General features: G+C 40.3%; 1 protein-coding gene across 7 annotated transcripts in view; it reads left to right on the top strand.

Moving 5' to 3' along the window:
* Positions 1-7462: 7462 nt before the first annotated feature.
* DPF3 (double PHD fingers 3) overlaps positions 7463-18536 on the top strand; it is a 130501-nt gene continuing 119427 nt past the window's right edge. For 2 of the 7 annotated variants that reach the window (XM_072427748.1, XM_072427747.1), the window contains exon 1: positions 7465-7703. In XM_072427748.1, coding sequence (XP_072283849.1) covers positions 7672-7703 — 32 coding nt within the window. In that variant the 5' untranslated portion in view covers positions 7465-7671. Of the gene's footprint in view, positions 7704-18536 lie in introns of all 7 variants that reach the window. The other 5 variants (XR_011922952.1, XM_072427745.1, XM_072427743.1 and 2 more) reach the window with 4 other exon arrangements.

The raw sequence follows: 18536 nt of genomic DNA on the forward strand, positions 1-18536 counted from the left end.
TTATAAAAGGAGCAAAACAAAATCTTGCTGTACAGAATTTTATTGTAGTGGCATTTTACTTTTCATGAGTACTTTTTTGAAGTCCAACTAATCCCTAAACCAGACCTTCTACAGTTCTTATCCCGTTAACTGTGAATTTAGCCAGTGGGAGAGTCACCTGCAGGTGGAAGGTAGGACCTGTAGTTACAGGTAGTAGTTATTGAGAAATTGTATGTCTTAATTTATTAACAAGAAGCGAAGAGACTTGAGAGGTCAGGGCTGTGTGAACAGTTCCACAGCTACAGGGAGGAACATCTACACCAGAGGTCGGCAAATTCCTGCCTTTAGGCCAGATAAGGTCTAGCCGGTAGTTTGTCCTGGCCTAACGCCCCCTGGCCAATCTGGCCCAATGCTGTCCGGAAACGCGGGGCTCCAGGGCCGCGGGTTACCTGCGGGGAGTAGGCCGGAACAAACTACTAGAGCCAGAGCCACCGGAGCTCTTGAGCCTCCTCTTGCTGTGGCTCCCTTCTTCCCTATGTTCCCTATTTACTGCGGCGGCGGAAGTGTTAACGCATGCATATGGAGGAGCGGGTTTTCCCTTCAGGGGAGTTCCTAGTGGGGGGCGGAGTCATTAGGGCGAGACTCAGAAAAAGTCCATCCTCATGTGCTCCTGCCCACCCCATAAATGGCCTAGTGGCCGAAAAAGATTGTGGACTTCGGATCTACACAATGGGTGTTTGAAATTGTTAAGTTAATTTCTGGCGATACTTTTAATTTACACTAATCACATGATTGCTTTGAGAATTCTACTGCAGTTTGTACTTCTGTGATACTTGTCCTCCACAGTCCCTTTTTGCCCAGCTGACCCTTTATGTTCTAGTTTCCCACCTGCTCCAGTGATCTAGGTGTGTCTGTGCTTCTGTGACCATGTGCTCCAGGGACCTTGTATTACTGTGCTTCTGTAATCCTACATTGTCATCTCTCCTGTTACTGACTGCTTTCTGTAGTATGCCTTGACCTTGGGCCTGTCCTTGGTTTTGTCATTGTTGTCTTTGTACCATCCCCTAGAGCTACTTGATGTGTGTCTGAGGGCCTCAGCCCAGTACATCCTTCAGTTTTGCGTTTCATATGCATATTTACACACAAATCATATTATTGTGGTGCAGTGTCATCTAAATCTCTCCAACATAATCTGGAAACATCTTTTCTTGGTGCCAACAAAAATGCAGATGGTCTCTGTTACCTTGATGAAGGTCAAGATTTCCTTTTAACATTACCATGTTGTACTGTGAGGCCTTTATACTGTTTGGAGTGCACTGAACTACACAATATTCTACACTTTAAAGATCCTTTCAGTAATGTACCACAAATGTATTTTTCATAGAGCAAGCATAGATACTTGAATCTTGCAATCGGCTTTCCATAACTCTATGCATGCCAAAACTGGGATGGTTGGTCAGAGTTCATTTGCTAAGCACAGAAGTGTCAGTCAATGGGTTTTCACTTGTGCTGACTATCTACAGTATGTGTGGTGCAACTGGAGTGCTACTGTTAAGTAGAAAGCTTAATGACAGCGTCAGAAATGCTGCATGTATGAACTTTACCATCGTTAGTTTATATTTTAGGCCATGGCTCTGGGAAATTGGCATCTACCTGTTAGGATGTGTGCAATAAGCATTATTGCAGATCTTGCACAGAAACAATAGCTTTTAGCTAGTAATAGGAAGCTGATGCCACCACTGATGGAGTATTCTCTTGGGGCAGTTCATAAAGAGCAGCTGATCAAGGAACAGCGTCATACAAGTGATTTCATATTTTATTAATATCTCAATAATTGAAATGTTCTGCAAATTAGAGGAAGTTCAAGAACCACCAGTACCATCTTGACTGGAGAATAAAAAATGTCAGTATGGTCAAAATGTGGATGGAGGTATTATTGCAAGACTTTGTTACAGCCTTACACAGCAATTCTGTGAATCTTCCATGACAGTAGTTGAATACACAGAATACATTTTATGAAAAAAAAATCAAGTTTGATTTTACTGACTAATGACTAGAAATATTGTGTCCTTTGACCTTCTCTGTGCTCTGAGAAGTACTCTATACAATTATTACAGCCCACATACTGTCATTGGTTGTGTAATTCAGAAACATTGTAAGTCAACAATAAACTTTTTCCTTGGTTTAACCTAGCAGGCTGCAAACAGTCTTGGGAAGGTAAATGAGGTGTCCTAGCTGCAGACTTCGTGCCCATTCCTCCACCCTGGCCCCCACCCTAACTGAATTTTTCAACCTCTCCTTTTCCACTGGTATTTACCCCTTCGCTTTCAAACATGCCATAATTCTTCCTATCCTGAAAAAACCCTCACTGACCCCCTCCCTACCCTCTAACTACCATCCTATCTCCCTTCTCCCATGTCTCCAAACTTTTTGAACGTCTTGTCTACAAAAGACTCACCGATTACCTGGAAACTAACTCTCTACTTGACCCTCTCTAGTCTGGTTTTGGAGCTGCCCATTCCACTTAAACAGCCCTTACTAAAGTGGTCAGTCCTGGATAAGGTCTCTTGCTGCCTGTCAGCCATATCATCATGGATGCTTGACAGAATTCATCATCATCCCCCCCTCAAATTTCAAATTTCCCCCTGACATATTTCTAACTGTTAACATTGTTATTCTTCCCTCCCCTCAGGCACATTGTCTTGGTGTCACCTTTATTCTTCCCCTTTCATTTACCCCCATATACAGAACATTACCAGGTCCTGTCACTTTCACCTAAGCAACATCTCTAAAATCCGCCCCTACCTGTCCCCAGAGATCACCAAACTCCTTGTGCATGCTCTTTTCATCTCTTGTCTGAACTACTGTAACATCCTTCTCTCTGGTATTCCACTAACCTGACTCTCCCCTCTACAATCTATTATGAATGCTGCAGCCAGACTCATCCATCCTTCCCTCCGCTCCTCCTCCGCTGCATCTCTTAGAATCAAATTCAAGCTCCTGTGCTTGTCCAAATCCCTCCACAGTTATTGTCCCACATTTCTGACCTGGTAAAAAATACTCCCCTAGCCGCTCTCTCCACTCCTCCGATGACCTACTAATGACTTCCTCACTCATAACCTCATCTCAAGCACGGCTCCAAGACTTTTCTAGAGCTGCCCTAATTCCCCGGAATAATGTTCCCCGTCCTATTTAGCTTGCTCCTACTTTCGGCTCTTTTAAAAGAGCACTTTAAACCCATTTTTTTCAAACTCGCCTACCCATCTTTTTTTTACTTTTGAAACCGTCACTACTTCCCACCACTACATATCTCCCATCCTATTGTGTGTTAAATCCCCCACCTACTAGATTGTAAGCTCTTTAGGGCAGGGTTCTCTCCCCCTGTATCACTGTCTGTATTTGTTTGTAATTTGCAACCCCTACTTAATGTACAACGCTGCGTAATATGTTGGCGCTATATAAATCCTGTTTATTAATAATAATAATAATAATAATAATAATAATATATAATAATAATAATAATAGAAAAGGAACTTTATGACAAAATCTAGGACAGGCTAAATTAATTAAAAAATGAATGACAAAGGTTTAACAATAGGAAAAAATAAAATGTAATAGTAATAATTATTCTCTCAAGTCCACATTGATCTCCTGTCTAGCATTAGGATTCAGACAATAGGTGCCTATAAAATAACCTATGTGATGGTATTAACCCTAAAGCAAACTAACATAAATGAACAGATAATATATAATATTTTTCTGGTCAATTAAAAATTGTGTAGTATGTTCTACATGGAAATAGATGACTGGCTGCTATAGACAATGTCATTGTTACATGTGCATATACTTTCCAAAAATGTTGATGTATTTTTCAGTGGCAAATGGTGAAGTGGGGTGGGGGTGGGGGGTTCAACTGAATGCTTGGAACATTTGTCTGCTCATCCTTGCTGTCAGTTTACCTGGGTACGTGCAACTAAATCCCCTGTTCCCTGAGAGGGAACTGCCATTTTTTTTCTTGTATTGTAGAAGATCTTCAGCCACCTATATTGGCTGAGCCATGATGACATAACGCCTGCACAGGCACGTGGTAGTTCATTAATTCCTGGCACATGCAGGGGAAGCCAGGATAGCCAGGTATTCTGGCAACCAAAGCTGATGCTGCACATGTGCAGCTTATACCCTGAGCGATCAGGCAGGTGGAAGGGATTATTTCTGAAGAGCCTATCTTTTTTTGCAATAATGACCTGCCTGATTGTGGATTCTTAAATGTGGAACTCTAGTCCTGGTTTAAAAAGCAGAGAAGAGCGTTAAAAAACATCTCTGACCTTAGTAGCTGCTTGTATGGTGAAGCAAATATCTTCAATAATCACTTTTTAGAAATAGGTATAGAAACTCCTGCTGTATGTTTACATTGCTTCCACAGAAAGTAATAGAAAAATAGAATAAATGTTATTGCCCCTTGTGAATGCCAAAGACAGCTTTTTTTCACAACGCCTACAACTGCACAACTTGTTTGTTAACAGTATGTAAAAGCTGTAACGTGCATAAATTGGGCACAGATATACTTAGATATATAAAAATCTACACTGGCAGACATAAGAAGGTGGTGCCAGACTCTCTTCCTGAAAATTGTTTATGGGTTGTACAGGTTATCCAATAGATTCTTCATTATATGCGTCTCTGAATTACAGCAAGCATGTTAGCTGTAGCTGTCTGCTGTGCATTGTTTAATGTATTACACATGTTCTGTTGGCATTTTTTTTTACAAACTCCCTGCCATGGTGACAGTGGTGTCCCTGAGACAGAAAGTAAGGGGAAATCCTCCTAGCACACAGCAGACCTAACAGGTTTTTGAACCTTTGCAATCTTATTCATCAACTTCATTTCATCTTGAAAATATTGATGGATGAGTTCTACTTTAAAATAGAGCCGAAAACTGCTGTATCATTTCAGTGTTCAAGTTAAAGTATATAAATGCTATGATTTTATTATCTGAAAGTGTTGCCTACATTGTTGTCTTCATTTTAATGTTTCTTTTCCATACACTTTCTCCTGTTAGCAGCAATTTCTTATGTTTCTGAAGGCCTATCCTCACTTCCTGTTCTTTGGTCACATCGGGTCTTTAACACCATCATGGTTGTCAGTCATCAGGGTTGTCCCCACAACAAACTCAAATCTTTGCATGCTTAGAGACTTATATTGGATTATACCTTGTAATTGCAAATGATCCCTGCAGTGATGAGGCTTAGAGGTTGGGAGGGAGGAGAAAGATTCAGGATTGGCATGCTTATCAATCAAGGTTGCTCTTGTGTGTTATTTTTGTCAGTGTTACATGTTTCAAAGTTACTGTGTACCCCCTTATCTAGAGCGCAGGTGCACAAATTTGGAAATAATGCTTTTAACATGCACAGAGGAAAAGTTGAAACAAAAAAAAACTCTATGAAATAATTGGCAAAAAATGGAGTGATTAAACTACTGTAATATATTTTTTTTTGTTAGTGTCACGTTCAAATTTGATGTTAATAACTTAGGCAGGGTATCAATTTAGTCTCTTCATCTCATTGATTGTCATTAATAAGAGAGGTATTCACATTTGCTCTGTATTGCTATGGTCATAACAAGCGTTACCCTACCATGTAAAATGACCGGTAGGTGCACAGCTTTGATCAGTTTTTGCTATTTTCCTGGTTTGCTGCAGGAGCATGCGGGATGGAGTTGGGCTCATGGACATCCATAAAGCCTTAGGCTTCTGTTTTGTTGAGTGGGGGTGGACGTAGAGAAGTGCCAAGCTGCTGCACAAGGTCCCCTTACCCTCCTTAACTACCAGGGGCCCCAAATCAGTTCTACATAGGGGCCCACTGTTGGGTACATCCGGCACTGTTGTGGATAATGCGGCTCTGAGAATGTCTCTGCACCTCCTAGGTCTTCAGGTTTGTTTTTGTTTAGTAGATTCAATGATCTGGACAGGGCCAGAAAATTGCACCTCCAATCAAAAAAGAATAGCCCACCTAAATCAAAACTAAACTAAAAACAAAAAAAATGACACTTGTCTTTAATCCGGCAGGTCTCCGGATGGCACTGGTCCTTCTCACAATCTTGTCCCGTGTCATCCTGAAGTTTCGTCCCCGTGCAGGGGAAGCGCCGGGGCCTACCATCTTCAGTCTTCACTTTCGTCTTCTTTGTCACGCGATCTCACACTGCACAGGTGCAAGATCTGGTGACACAGCAGCTGTGAAGGGGCCTTTACCTTTAATCCGGCAGGTCCCTCAATGGCACTGGTTCTTCCCACGATCTGGTCCTGCATTGTCCTGCGCCGGGTGCTGCTATCTTCAATATTCAATTCCATCTTCTTATCTGGTCTTCTTTCTTTGCAAGATCAGGTGAAATAGCTGCTGTGAAGGGGCCTTTACCTTTAATCCCTCTAAGGCCCTGGTCCTACCCGCAATCTGGTCCCACGTCATCCTGGAATTCCTTTGTCCTAGTGGAGAGGAAGCGCTGGGTGCTATCATCTTCTTATCATTTTACTTCCGTCTTCATTCTTCGTCATCCAATCTCGCACTGCGAAAAAAAAAAAAAGACCGATCTCATTGCCCATGTGTGAGATCCGCATCTCTTTCCCCTAGCAGTAAAAATGCCCCGAGAACAGGGCATGTGCAGAAGGAGCAGCCAGACCATTCCGGGGATACGTGACGCAGGTATCCCGGGGGGCGCTGCACTCCCATTAAGTCCCAAAGCCGCAGCTACCAAAAAAGGGTGTTGCGCTTAAAAAAAAAAACACCAATATTTTTACCTTACAAAGAAGGGTGTACACTTTAATGAGCATTTCCATAAAGAAGACAAGACAGGTGATATAAAATATTTTAAACACTTAATTCACTTAACTCTGAATTATAAAAGAATGTAATAATTGTACAGAAGCCCCAGATATTTTGAATATTACATTCACGCCTGGGTTTTGCTTTAGTAACATAAGCAGAGCTTTTATAAATTCTTTATCATTCTGGTGGCATCCACATTGCAATCGCCTCTTTCTCTGCAGCTGCCAATATCCAGTGACCTCCCCGTGCAGCAGCATGGAGTCCTGGCCGCTGTATATTAGCTGACACTGAAAAATACCAGGGGGCAGAGGTGGGAGGAGAAGGGGGGATCTCATATATCAGCTACAGAACCCCGAGCAAGAAACAAGAGAGGGCTGGGGGAAGGTAGAATAAAATATATAGATTCAAATACATGAAACTTAGTAGCAGCTATTTAAATAAACATCAGGGAACATGCAGCGTCTGCGCTTTGACGAACTGGCTCTGGTCCAGCGTGGACATAGCAAGCAAGTCACTGCCACTGGGTCATGATAGGCGGCCAGTGCAATGTAAACAGCGAGTACGTCTTTAATTAGTTCCCACCTCCCATAAAGTGCCCACACAGGCTTAACCCCTTCTGCTACATCAGCCACTGCAGCCAGCCAATTCCCCTCCTCCCCTGCTGCTCCCTGTCCGGCCACCCAAGGGAGTGACCCCTGGTGCTTTGACAGCTCCCTAATACCTAGCAGAACACCCCTTCCATGCCACGCCTACTTCATAGCGATTGGCTACGGCGCCGGTAGCCCTTACATTGATTGGCTTGTCCTCTCACCCCCCTCCCGTATCGAACCTTCAGAACTCCGAGACAGACAATATTCTGTTACATTGTAGCAAGATGGCGACTGTCATTCACAACCCCCTGAAACCGTGAGTAGAAATGTGCACAATCCGCGTGTTTCCATATGAAAAAAGGCGCCTTTCTCGGATGTAAGCACAGCTTGCCATGGAGACAAGTGCAAAGTCCTGCAGCCACAAGCCTCCCCTGAGCGGGCACAGCCGTGCAGAGACAGCTTTGTTTCTGAGCAATAATTCTATGAAATGTTCTGTTAACTGTCAGGCTGTGAGCTGGCAGCTAGCTGTAGGTCATGGAGCCTCTCCGGGATTATCCGCGGCCAGGGAGGGGGCTGCCAGGGGCTCGCACACACTTTGAGAAGTTGGGGGTTGAGCCGAGCAGTGTTGACAAACGGGCTGTCAACTTGTTCTTTCTCCTCTCATCCCCGCTACTTTCTCCTCCTGAGCTCATTTCCTGCACATTGACCCCCTAAACCTTGTAAGAGAAGTAATATGGAGGATGCATTTATTTATTTCTTGCTGCAAGTTTATTCACCCTACGTGCATTATTTAAATGTCCGTGCTCCTTTGCTATAATAAATAAAATGATTGCTCTACAGACTAATAACACAACCTATGTTTCCCGCTGGGATTTAACAAGCTTATGTGGCATGGTCATTAAAGACTCCATTTCATGCATTTAACATCCTTTCATTTTTTTGCAGCAGCCTTTATTGGCCAAGCAGAACAACTAATTACACATCTTGCTCTTGCTCATGCACAAGGTTGGCTAATAAAACATTGGATTGACATGGCAGATTAATAAATATTCTTTTATCAAGTCTCTGCTTGCTCAGATACACATCCTTTCAAGCTAATGACTGTCACTGACATTATTTGATCATGTAATGACTCTTCCATTGGTCTTACATTTAGTTGTATTCTTTGGTAACAATAGTAATCTGCAGTCTTGCAGTGATGCTCTGGGAGCAGTGTTACTGTATGTTTACATTGTGCATAGTTTTGTAATGTATGCCTCTTGTCTAACTCATTCCTAAAAGTCAGCATGACAATACTAGCATCACATACAAGAGGACTCGCAGAGCTTAGCATGACAAGGATTATAGTGTCTTTGTTCTGTGATTCTGCTTCTATGTCATTTATTATTGTGGATTTACATCAATTTGGGGCATCAAGGAATGGGACAGGGCTGACTAGAAATCTGGAAGAACAGTTGGTGATTTTAGCGTAAACATTTTCTGACTGCAAACCAGGGGTTATTTTCTTAGAAAAAAAGAATGCACAATTATGTCTACACATGAGATGTGCGTTGTCACAAGGGACTTTGGCTAATTATTATAATTTGCTGAGTTTATTTTTAAAGCAACACTTCTTGTACCTTACGTTTTTCTGTAAACAAAACCCCCCATACCGAGTGACATTCCTTGGTAATACATATCACCTGTGACATCTGAGGGCTTCATGATCTGTATGTTTATATTGCTTTGCTTCATTTATGGATGATACTTCCAAACTTTATTTGTAACTTAGGTTTTTGTTTATGAGGTTTTGTCTTTGCAGGCACCCTGCTGAGTTTCAGGCCCTCTCCTGTTACTGTACAAGTTTGTAGCTGTATTTCACCCCGCTTTGTATTTTTGCACAAAGTCCTTGTGAGTGCATATATAGGAGGGGAGCACAGGAGGTGTTTTAGGCACATAGCGGTGCGATTCTTCTTTCAACCACATGGTTTTGTTCACTGGACTGTAGCAGTGGCTGTACTTTACATGGATTGGAATTGAGTTACTTTATTGGATGCACATAATTCGCATGTGTATATATAACATAAGACTATGTTCAGAATGGTGGTGAAGTTGCAAGGTGCGGTTACCACATCTCCACGCCAGTGAACCACTTTCTTGGGGGAGATGATTCATGTAGCTTTTACACATGGCAGCCCAGTGGAGAATGAATAGGGGTGGCAGCGTTTTGGTTCTGCTTACTGCTACCTGAAGTCAAATCTGCAAATGCTGGTTTCTTCAGAGCTATCACTATGACGGGAGCAGCCAGGTAGCTGGCAAGGTGCCAGCTGTCAAGGGCCACTTGGATTCACTTGCTCCTGCCGCAGGTCCGAACCTGCCCTAAGGGTTGGGGGAACTTTCTAATTTAAATGTACCTATACATAGGTCACAAAAATGCATAGGGACCCTCTATATAGTACCAAGCACTATTTATACATACATGTCATACCTATAGGGCAGTGCCATTGCCCAGCTGCAGATTTTTTTATAGTATTATACGCATTAGAAATAGCTGCAAGGTTTTTGGACACCCTAATTGTAAGTATGAATTTTTACACTTTAGGCCCTATTACTGTGCTCTCAAAACAAAATAAAGGTTATGGGAACTTTATCTTACTTGCACATTCTCCTTAACACTTCACAAACCTCTTTCCACCCATTTTCCACATAGTGGATTTTAGTCCACACATTGGGCCTGATTTATGAAAACTCTCCAAGACTGAAGGAGATAGACTATCATGGAAGAACCTGCAGGACCTTACATAGCTGGTGCTGGCATAGTAATTCTCTGAATACTGTAGGATGTAATGAATCTTTATCTTTGGTGTGATTGGAGGAAGCCCCCAAGTCACTGTTGACAGGTTGTTTGCAGCTCTTTTATAAATAGGCTTGACCGTTAAAGTGTGGCCACACAGTGTGCAAACTTATATATAATTGCCCTGGAACTATGCTTTGCCATAGGGCTTCCCCAGGGGCTGATATTGTTTTGGAAAGTTTTTTTGTGATGAGGATTATCCTCTAGTCACAGGCTTTTGAGTCACAATGCTGAAAGTTTTCCTGTGACATGTAACATGTTATCCTGTATTTTTCAGTTATGAGTTTACCAATCCACTATGTGAAGGGTGCCTAAGTATTACAAATAGGCCAGACAGTTTACCTACAAAAGTACCAATGTGTTAGAAATATGCCCTGCAATAAGTATTATATCAGTGATCAGGAAATATAAAAACATCTAATATATCACTAGGAGAACCAGGAGGGGTTTATGGGGGAACAAGGAAATACACACAGGGCAAACATCTACTAAACCCACATTCTAACAATCGAAAATGTATAGAAAAATAAATGACTGGGATTGGTCAGGTGGGAACATCTCAGATTTGGCTAGGCTGGAATGTGCCAAGCAAGTGCGCTCCTAAAGTGTTTCCTAAAATTTGAGCATGCTTTTCTATTTTACATATATATTTGTAAGCCTGTTTTTTTTTGTCAAATCACAATTGTTTTTTTTATAAAAGAAAAGGTGACACAAGCTGAGGTCCTTCTCAAGGCACAGATCAACAGGTTTATCCAATGCAAACTTTTAAGTCTAGTAAGACCCCCCCCCCCGTATGCCACTAAGGTGGGCACTGCTACTGTCTTCATAGGAAACCGTTGCAGATCTTGGTGTCACACAGACCAGATGTGTCCTACCCATCATTCTTTAAGTTAAGTCAAACCATTTATCACCAGAAAAAAATGTTAAGTTTTTACACTTAAAAATATGCCTTTATCTAAGTAGTTTGATGGGTTTTTTTTTACATGGGAGAGTAGAATATTAGAGGTAAACTACTGGTATCCTCATTGTTGCTCACTGTTGTCTAAAATATTATTTTGAAACCGAGGTAAACGCTGAAATGTTTGTGAATTTCTCTTACCTATGATGCTAAAGTAAGCTATGTAATAAAACATATGCAAGAGGGTTCTGAGAAGTTCCTGGCTTTGCCCAGAAAGATGAGAACCAGAGTTATGAAATAACACATTTATTCAACATATTCCCCCGACTGATGCACTTGTTACAGCGTAGTTGCAGCTTTTCTAGACCGTTCAAATAAAAGTCCTTTGGTTGGGCTGCAAACCTGCACCATCTTTGACGTCACAAATGTCCTCAAAACGTTGCCCCTTCAGGTTTTTCTTAAAATTCAGGAACAGATAATAGTCAGAAGGGGCCAGGTCAGGTGAGTAGGGGGGATGGAGGACCAACACCTAGGGTGTTGAATTTAGCAGCCCACAACGTTGGACGTGTGCGCAGGTGCATTGCCCTGCAAAAAAGGGATCCCTTTGGTCAACTTTCCATGGCGTTTCGTCTTAATTGCCTCCCTCAGCTGTTCCAGGAGGTTAGCATAATACTATCCTGTGATACTAAAGCCCTGAGGTAGGTAGTCCAGCAACAGAATACCGTCTTTGTCCTAGAAAATGGACACCATTACTTTTTTGGCTGATTTCTGGGTTCGGAACTTCTTGGGTTGCGGGGACCCGCTGTGGCGCCATTCCTTTGACTGTTCCTTGGTCTCAGCATCATAGATAGTGGAGCCAGGTTTCATCCTCAATCACTAATCTAGCCAAAAAGTCCTGTGCAGCTTCAAAATGGGCCAAAACGGCTTTGGATGCTTCAACTCGTTCCTTGTTCTGATCACTGTTTAAACATTTCGGCACCCACTTGCGCATGTCTAGGATAGTGGTGATAACAAACCCAACACGCTCCTGTGAGATGTCAAGTATCTGAGCTATATTTTTTGTGGATATTCGCCGGTCCCCATAAATCAGCTCATGGACAGCACCGTAGGTTGCCGGGTCAATTGAGGTTGGGGGGCGCCCACTGCGGGGCTCATCTTCAAAATTGAAATGCCCAGTCTTGAAAGGAAATATCCAGGTTTTGACAGTGCTGTAGGAAGGACACTTCTCCCCCAGTGTTTGTGACATCTCAGTGTGAATATCCTTTGCTGACTTTCCCTGGAGAAACAAAAACTTCATGACAGCCTGTAACTCCAACAATGTGAAACTTTCTTGTGCCTCTGCCATCACAGCTTCTCACTAAAAGAAAAAACAGTTTTAAGAATCGCAAACACCTGATATTTGCACAGTTACATACTAAGATATTAGGCTGTCATATGCCCCCACATTTATTTTTCTATTTCATCTGGAAGGGGGCAAAGCCAGGAACTTCTCAGCACCCCCTCGTATATGATGCTCTGTCGTGAAACATATGCAAGTCAGTTGTTTTCCAAAAGTTTCTACAACACAGCAAACACGTAAGTATTGTATATGGTTTCTGCATTGCCTTTGCATTTTGTGCTGTAATAAAACATGATCAGTACAAACTAGCACTAGAAGAAGCCTGTGTAATTGCAGTGCTATATCCATTCTTGTCATGGAAAAAGCTGTCAGAAATATGTCAAACAATTATATAATTGTGTTACAACTTTTTCCAATAAATTTCTGGCATTCATAACATGGTAATACTCAAATGTGACATGTTAGAAAGTTAGTCATGAGATTTTTTTTTTTTGACTACCAGATATACATGAAAAAATGGCAATGGCCCGTCATTTGATATTGTCAAATCTATATTAGTTATGATGCAGAAATGTCACAGTTGTCCTCTGTAGGAAGTCTGTTTTACTTTGAAAGCCTAGTTCTGACTGTCATTACCTACATATGTATTTTATTAACAAAATGTGTAGTGATTCATGTGAGAAAAGTAGGCGCCATATGGGGGGCACGGTGTAGACACCAGCATAACTTGGGTGCTGATTATATTTATGGGGCACATTTATGTACAATGCCGTACAATGTTAAAAGCAGCGGCATATTATTATATAGAAATTACCAGCCCAAACTTTGTTTTTTGTTTTTTTTTTTTGGGGGGGGGGGGTGTATAGATAAGTGAAGGACCCCTGTCTGGTTTTGGTATATTTTCTTTTTGCCATTTAGGTTATCAGGAAACTATCCCTTCATGCCTAACCTCATTCAGTCTACTTTATCTTGTGATACATACCAAACCTCTGAATTCAGAGTTCTGTGTCTTTCCCTTTAGAAGCACTTTCATTGTCTTCATAGTTTTCTTGTTCTTTGGTAGTGATAGTCTATTGGAAGGATAAGAAGAAAATTTTCATAATAGATTGTTTTAATAAACATGCAAAGTACAGTATTTTAAATTGTATAGTTTTGCTATCTTAGAAACATCTACATCCTCAAGTGTTTGTGTAATAAAACGGTCATGTTGCATATCAGCACTATTACAATTTGCTTTTATGTCTACTACCTATCTTTGAAAAGATTCAAGTGGGCCAAAGCAGAGTGAAAGTGCAACTCCATCTAAAATCAATAAGCAAGCTCCAAATGCTGTCTAGGAATAATTGCAAGAGTCAAAAAGTCTACTGCAGTTATTCCTTCAATATATTATTCCAAGCAGGATCTTAGTGGGCTACTCAGAAAGCAAAACAGCATCAATATAGCTACATAGTGTGATTTTTAGCCTTTTATAACATGACTTTGTGATGAGCAACATCCATTTTATGAACCATAAATGGCCACAACAGTCAGTGTGAGGATTGCTCTGGAACAACATTTACATTTGGGGTAGCTAAAGGTACTTAAATACCATGGTAAATGCAGCCTGATGTGCTACTGGTAGGTTCTAGAAAAAAAACATCCCTTCCGTGTAAAGTATACATTAAGGTGGATTTTTTTTTTTTACTACAAAAAGGGCTTCACAAAGTTTTAGGAACAGCATTTGCTTTAATATCAGTGGAAAGGGTTCGCCCCTTCCTAGGTGCCAACAACTTTCTCATCCCTTCACTATTCTTTGAATAGCTTCACTCCAGAAGTTGTAGACTTAAATGCTTTGATCAAAACAATGCAGGATACCAGGACCAGATTTCAGAGCTGGATTTTGGTCTGTTCATGTTGTTCATATCTGATAAAAAAAAAACAAGGACATTTTGAGTTGCAGCTGTTTCTGATTGACCTTGCTAGTTTTACAGTGAAACTTAAGTCACATATAAAAAATGAAAGCAAAAACACTGTCCAGTTGTATAGTTATATAAAATAGTTTAATTTAATGCAAAGTTTTTTTTATTTTGCAAACTGGAAATCATGCTGTTATGAGAATGTTTGGCTTTTCCCCTTTGTCCAGTTAAGTCCTTGAGACCTAGGTAATGCCTGTGTATTTCTTGATGGATTCCAGTAAGGCTAAATATGCAATCTTAAAGATACTTTTGTTTTTTTGTGTATTTTACATTCAACAGCATCCCTGGATCTGCACTGTCCTATCTGCACATGGTGATCTGAATTGTTTTCACACACATGCAGTGGCCTGGATTTTCCCCTACATCCCCGCCTTGCATGCTATTCCAATCAACAATGCTACTCCAAGAGATCAGAGCAGCAATACATGTGCATATCGTGCTGGGTAATAATGGCAAATCTGCATTCATCTAGTTTCTGATCCTATACCTTAAATGTCTTTTGGATATTTTTGGTGTGAAATACTTTGGTAATCTGAATATCATGCCTAGAAACACAAATACATCACTGAAGAAATGTTGAAAAGTAGCAAAAAAGACATTGGTTGCTGAATACCTATCCACTATTTACCCAAAAAATGAATCCATGTGTGGACTAACCCTTTAACTGTCAAAATGTCATTTAGTACAGAGGTATTGCTATGAATGTTGTCCTTTTTAGAGGTAGAATAACTACCTGAAAATGAATGCTTGGTATTGGGAATTGTTGTCCTACCGGTAGCAAAATTTCTTGTGCAAATATTTTATACTTCTTTTTCCTTTTAGTTTTGTACACAAAGCATTTTGAGATATTGTTACCAGATACAGTTACAATTGAACAATGTAGAAGCGTCCACTGCTAGAAAATGTATGTAGGTAAAGTAAACCTGACTCCACCATCAAAGTACTGAACATGTTGTGAAGAACAGTACAAACATTGACTAGTACTTGTGTTTGCCTTCATGTGACCCCTCAAAAGCTTGAAAATCACACAATCAGGGCAGCTGTAACACTCAAGTGTCAATGGCTCCTGCCCCCTTTTGCCTTCCATCGTTTCCTAATCGCCTAATAGATGGGCTTATTGACTGATAGGAGCAAGTCTTAGAAAAGCAGTCTACTCATCAACATGTATGTAAAATGTAGGTGTAAAATTAGTTTGTTACAGTAGAATAAATAAGTGGAATCCCATTTTGAAGAGGTGACTTGAAGGTATGAGCAAGTACTACTGCTTTGGCTTTACTGATTATGTACTTTGATTGGATCCATGATTCACCCAACAATTAATCCTGAATAAGGATGAAATCCAAATTTATACCTCTTCTCCCTAAGGCCCTGTACAGAGGCATCAAAGTTCAACACTCGGTTGAGCACCCACACAGTACTTTTTGACAACTAGGGCTTAGACTTCCATTTATGCCTTTTATGTATGAGTACAAAATAGTTTATTTTTCCTGTGCCAAGGGACCTTTACATCAAGCATGTGTTCTCTTTGGAACTGTGGCACCTCTTCTGTTCAGAGATTGTATATTTATCCTATAGAAAAATGTTTAAAAAAAAAGTTTTTTCCCTGATGTGCAATAGCATTTAAATCATCCCATGCTATCATGCTAAGTGGCACCCGCTGTGGTCTCCTCCATCAAAATGCACAGTGGTCGTTCCCGATTGGCCATACACATGCCAGATTTTCACCCAAGATGAGCATGATTATTGGTCTTGGGCAAGGATCATCTGATGTTTTTACATAGCTTTACCCAAGATCTTTGTGTGGGTCACAATAGAGTGAACCCACACTTAGAACTTCCACTAGACTTAATGTTGTGGTCACATACCTGATACAGAGAAAACGCAAAAAGAACTTCTGTACTTTTGTGATAGCTTCTTTATTTCACAAAAGAGGATAGAAAAAAATCTTAGTAAAAAACTTTTACTTAGGGACTGTTCCCACCTTTTCTTTGGGGTTTCTAAGACTTCCAAGCACTAGGTTACCTTTTTTTTAAAAATAATTTACCCAAATATTTCATTTGTGTCTGTGTATACAGATAGTTGCTTGGAGTCTAGCTCTAGCATTCATTTTCTACTTTCATGCTTGCTCAGATGTTACAGGCCTACGTGTCTACATGCAGAAAAATGGTTCTATCTGAGAAGCACAACTGCCAAGAAAAGATTTTACCTACCCTGCAGTCATTGGAGTTTCCCCCCAACACAGACAAATGAATAAAACTGAGCAATAACAGCCTTGTTTTCCATGGGTACTGTAAAATATTTTAATGAATACAATGTTGTGATCAATATTGTGATGCTTAGAGGCCTGGGGGCTGTGCCTAACCATAAATACATACCAGGATGTCCACTTCTATTTTTCTGGAGGATTTTAAGGCAAAGGGTCCTTTCTTAAGGATGTGTTCTTTAGCTCAGGTTGACTTTAAGTTAAATAAGTTTTTGGGTAGCTATCTAGTACAAAGAATTAATTGGAATTGAAGACATGCTTGGTTAATGCTCAGATTGATTTACTTACAAAGTAAAAAAATTCACGTGATAATTGAGGCGAAGCTGTGCTGGCAATCATTCACTGATATATTTTTTTATTTTTATTTTCCTTACCCATGATTGGGTATCCTTTTTTAAAATAAACTTTTCATTGGTTTCAGCCCTTATGCAAGGTGAAAATATATATTTTCCAAATTGAACCTTTTCTGCTCCTTTATACCTTTAATTACAAAATTTTAACATCAGCATTATGGTATTTGAATAGAGTAAGTTGAGTGGTATTTACAAAATGCATTTTAGGTACTTAATAAAAATATTGACGTTGAATAGTGTTTGAAGGTTTGGACATATTCCTTATGTACCTAAACAGGTTATTAAGTGCAAGCCATGTCATTTTCACTTTCAAATGTAACGTTTAGGAAACGTGGCTAAAACCATGCATGGTAACTACCTGGTTTTCAGTATGATTAATTTTAATGCTTTTACAATCTATTCCAGTTTGGTAAGTTTGTGGTTTTTGTAATTTTTAGTTTGTTAGTATAAGTGTAATTTTCTAAAGCTTTTAGGTTGATTTTACTTATACTTGACTGAATATCTTGCAACTGTTTAGCTCTAAAGCATACACCAGATAATTCAGCTCAACAGACCGCTGTACTGACTGGAGGTGTGATTGTTTAAAGATCGACCAGGAGTAACAGGATTCTTTTCTCTCTAGCAGTTGCTTTAAACAAATCTGCAGTCCTGCATCTTTCCATATTATCGGTAATTTTACCGGCTATTCCCTGGCAGTATTACAAACATACACCTTATGTCAGCTTCTCCCCGTAACACACCACACATGTGCTGCGCATGTGTGATTGTGCATGATCATTCCTTGTTTAATGACATCTGTACACATGAGGTCTGATTTAATAAAGCTCTCACAAAGCTGGAGAGAATACATTTTCATCAGTGAAGCCTCCCTGCTCTCGGTATTGGTTGTCATCTTTCCCAAAGATCCAGAAAAAGCCTGGAGTCAAATTACAGGCACTATGTTTAGCAGAAATTTGCTCTTAGATTGTAAGCTCTTTGGGGCAGTGTCCTCTCCTCCTTCTATGTCACTGTCTGTCATTTGCAACCACTATTTAATGTACAGTGCTCCGTAATAAGTTGGCGCCACATAAATACTGTTATTAAAAAAAATAATGAGTTGCTGGTTATGTGACTGAAATGCTGTACAGGCTGACAATCTGATTTAGTACAGTATTTTAGTATTTTATACAGTTGTGTTCAGAAAAAAAGCAATGTGTTTAAAAAAAATTGAAAAGCTTAACATCTTTAATAGCTTCTATACACATAAATGCATTGGTAACACTGCACAATCTATTCCAAATCAAAACATGAAGAAAAAATAGTTACAATTGTTTTATTCCTTTACAGAAAATGAAGAAAGGGAATATTCTGAACACAACTGTATGTGTGTGTATGTATATGTGTATATGCAGTGTTCTCCCCAGAAATTTTTTTCAGCCGGGTGGTAGGAAGCTATAGCCGGGTGGTAAAAAAGGGGGTGTGGCAAAACACGGCAAATTTAGTGCTTCCAGTTGTTTATGCCATGGGTA

Source organism: Pyxicephalus adspersus, chromosome 12 (genome assembly GCF_032062135.1).
Source record: "Pyxicephalus adspersus chromosome 12, UCB_Pads_2.0, whole genome shotgun sequence".
NCBI classification, from domain to species: domain Eukaryota; kingdom Metazoa; phylum Chordata; class Amphibia; order Anura; family Pyxicephalidae; genus Pyxicephalus; species Pyxicephalus adspersus.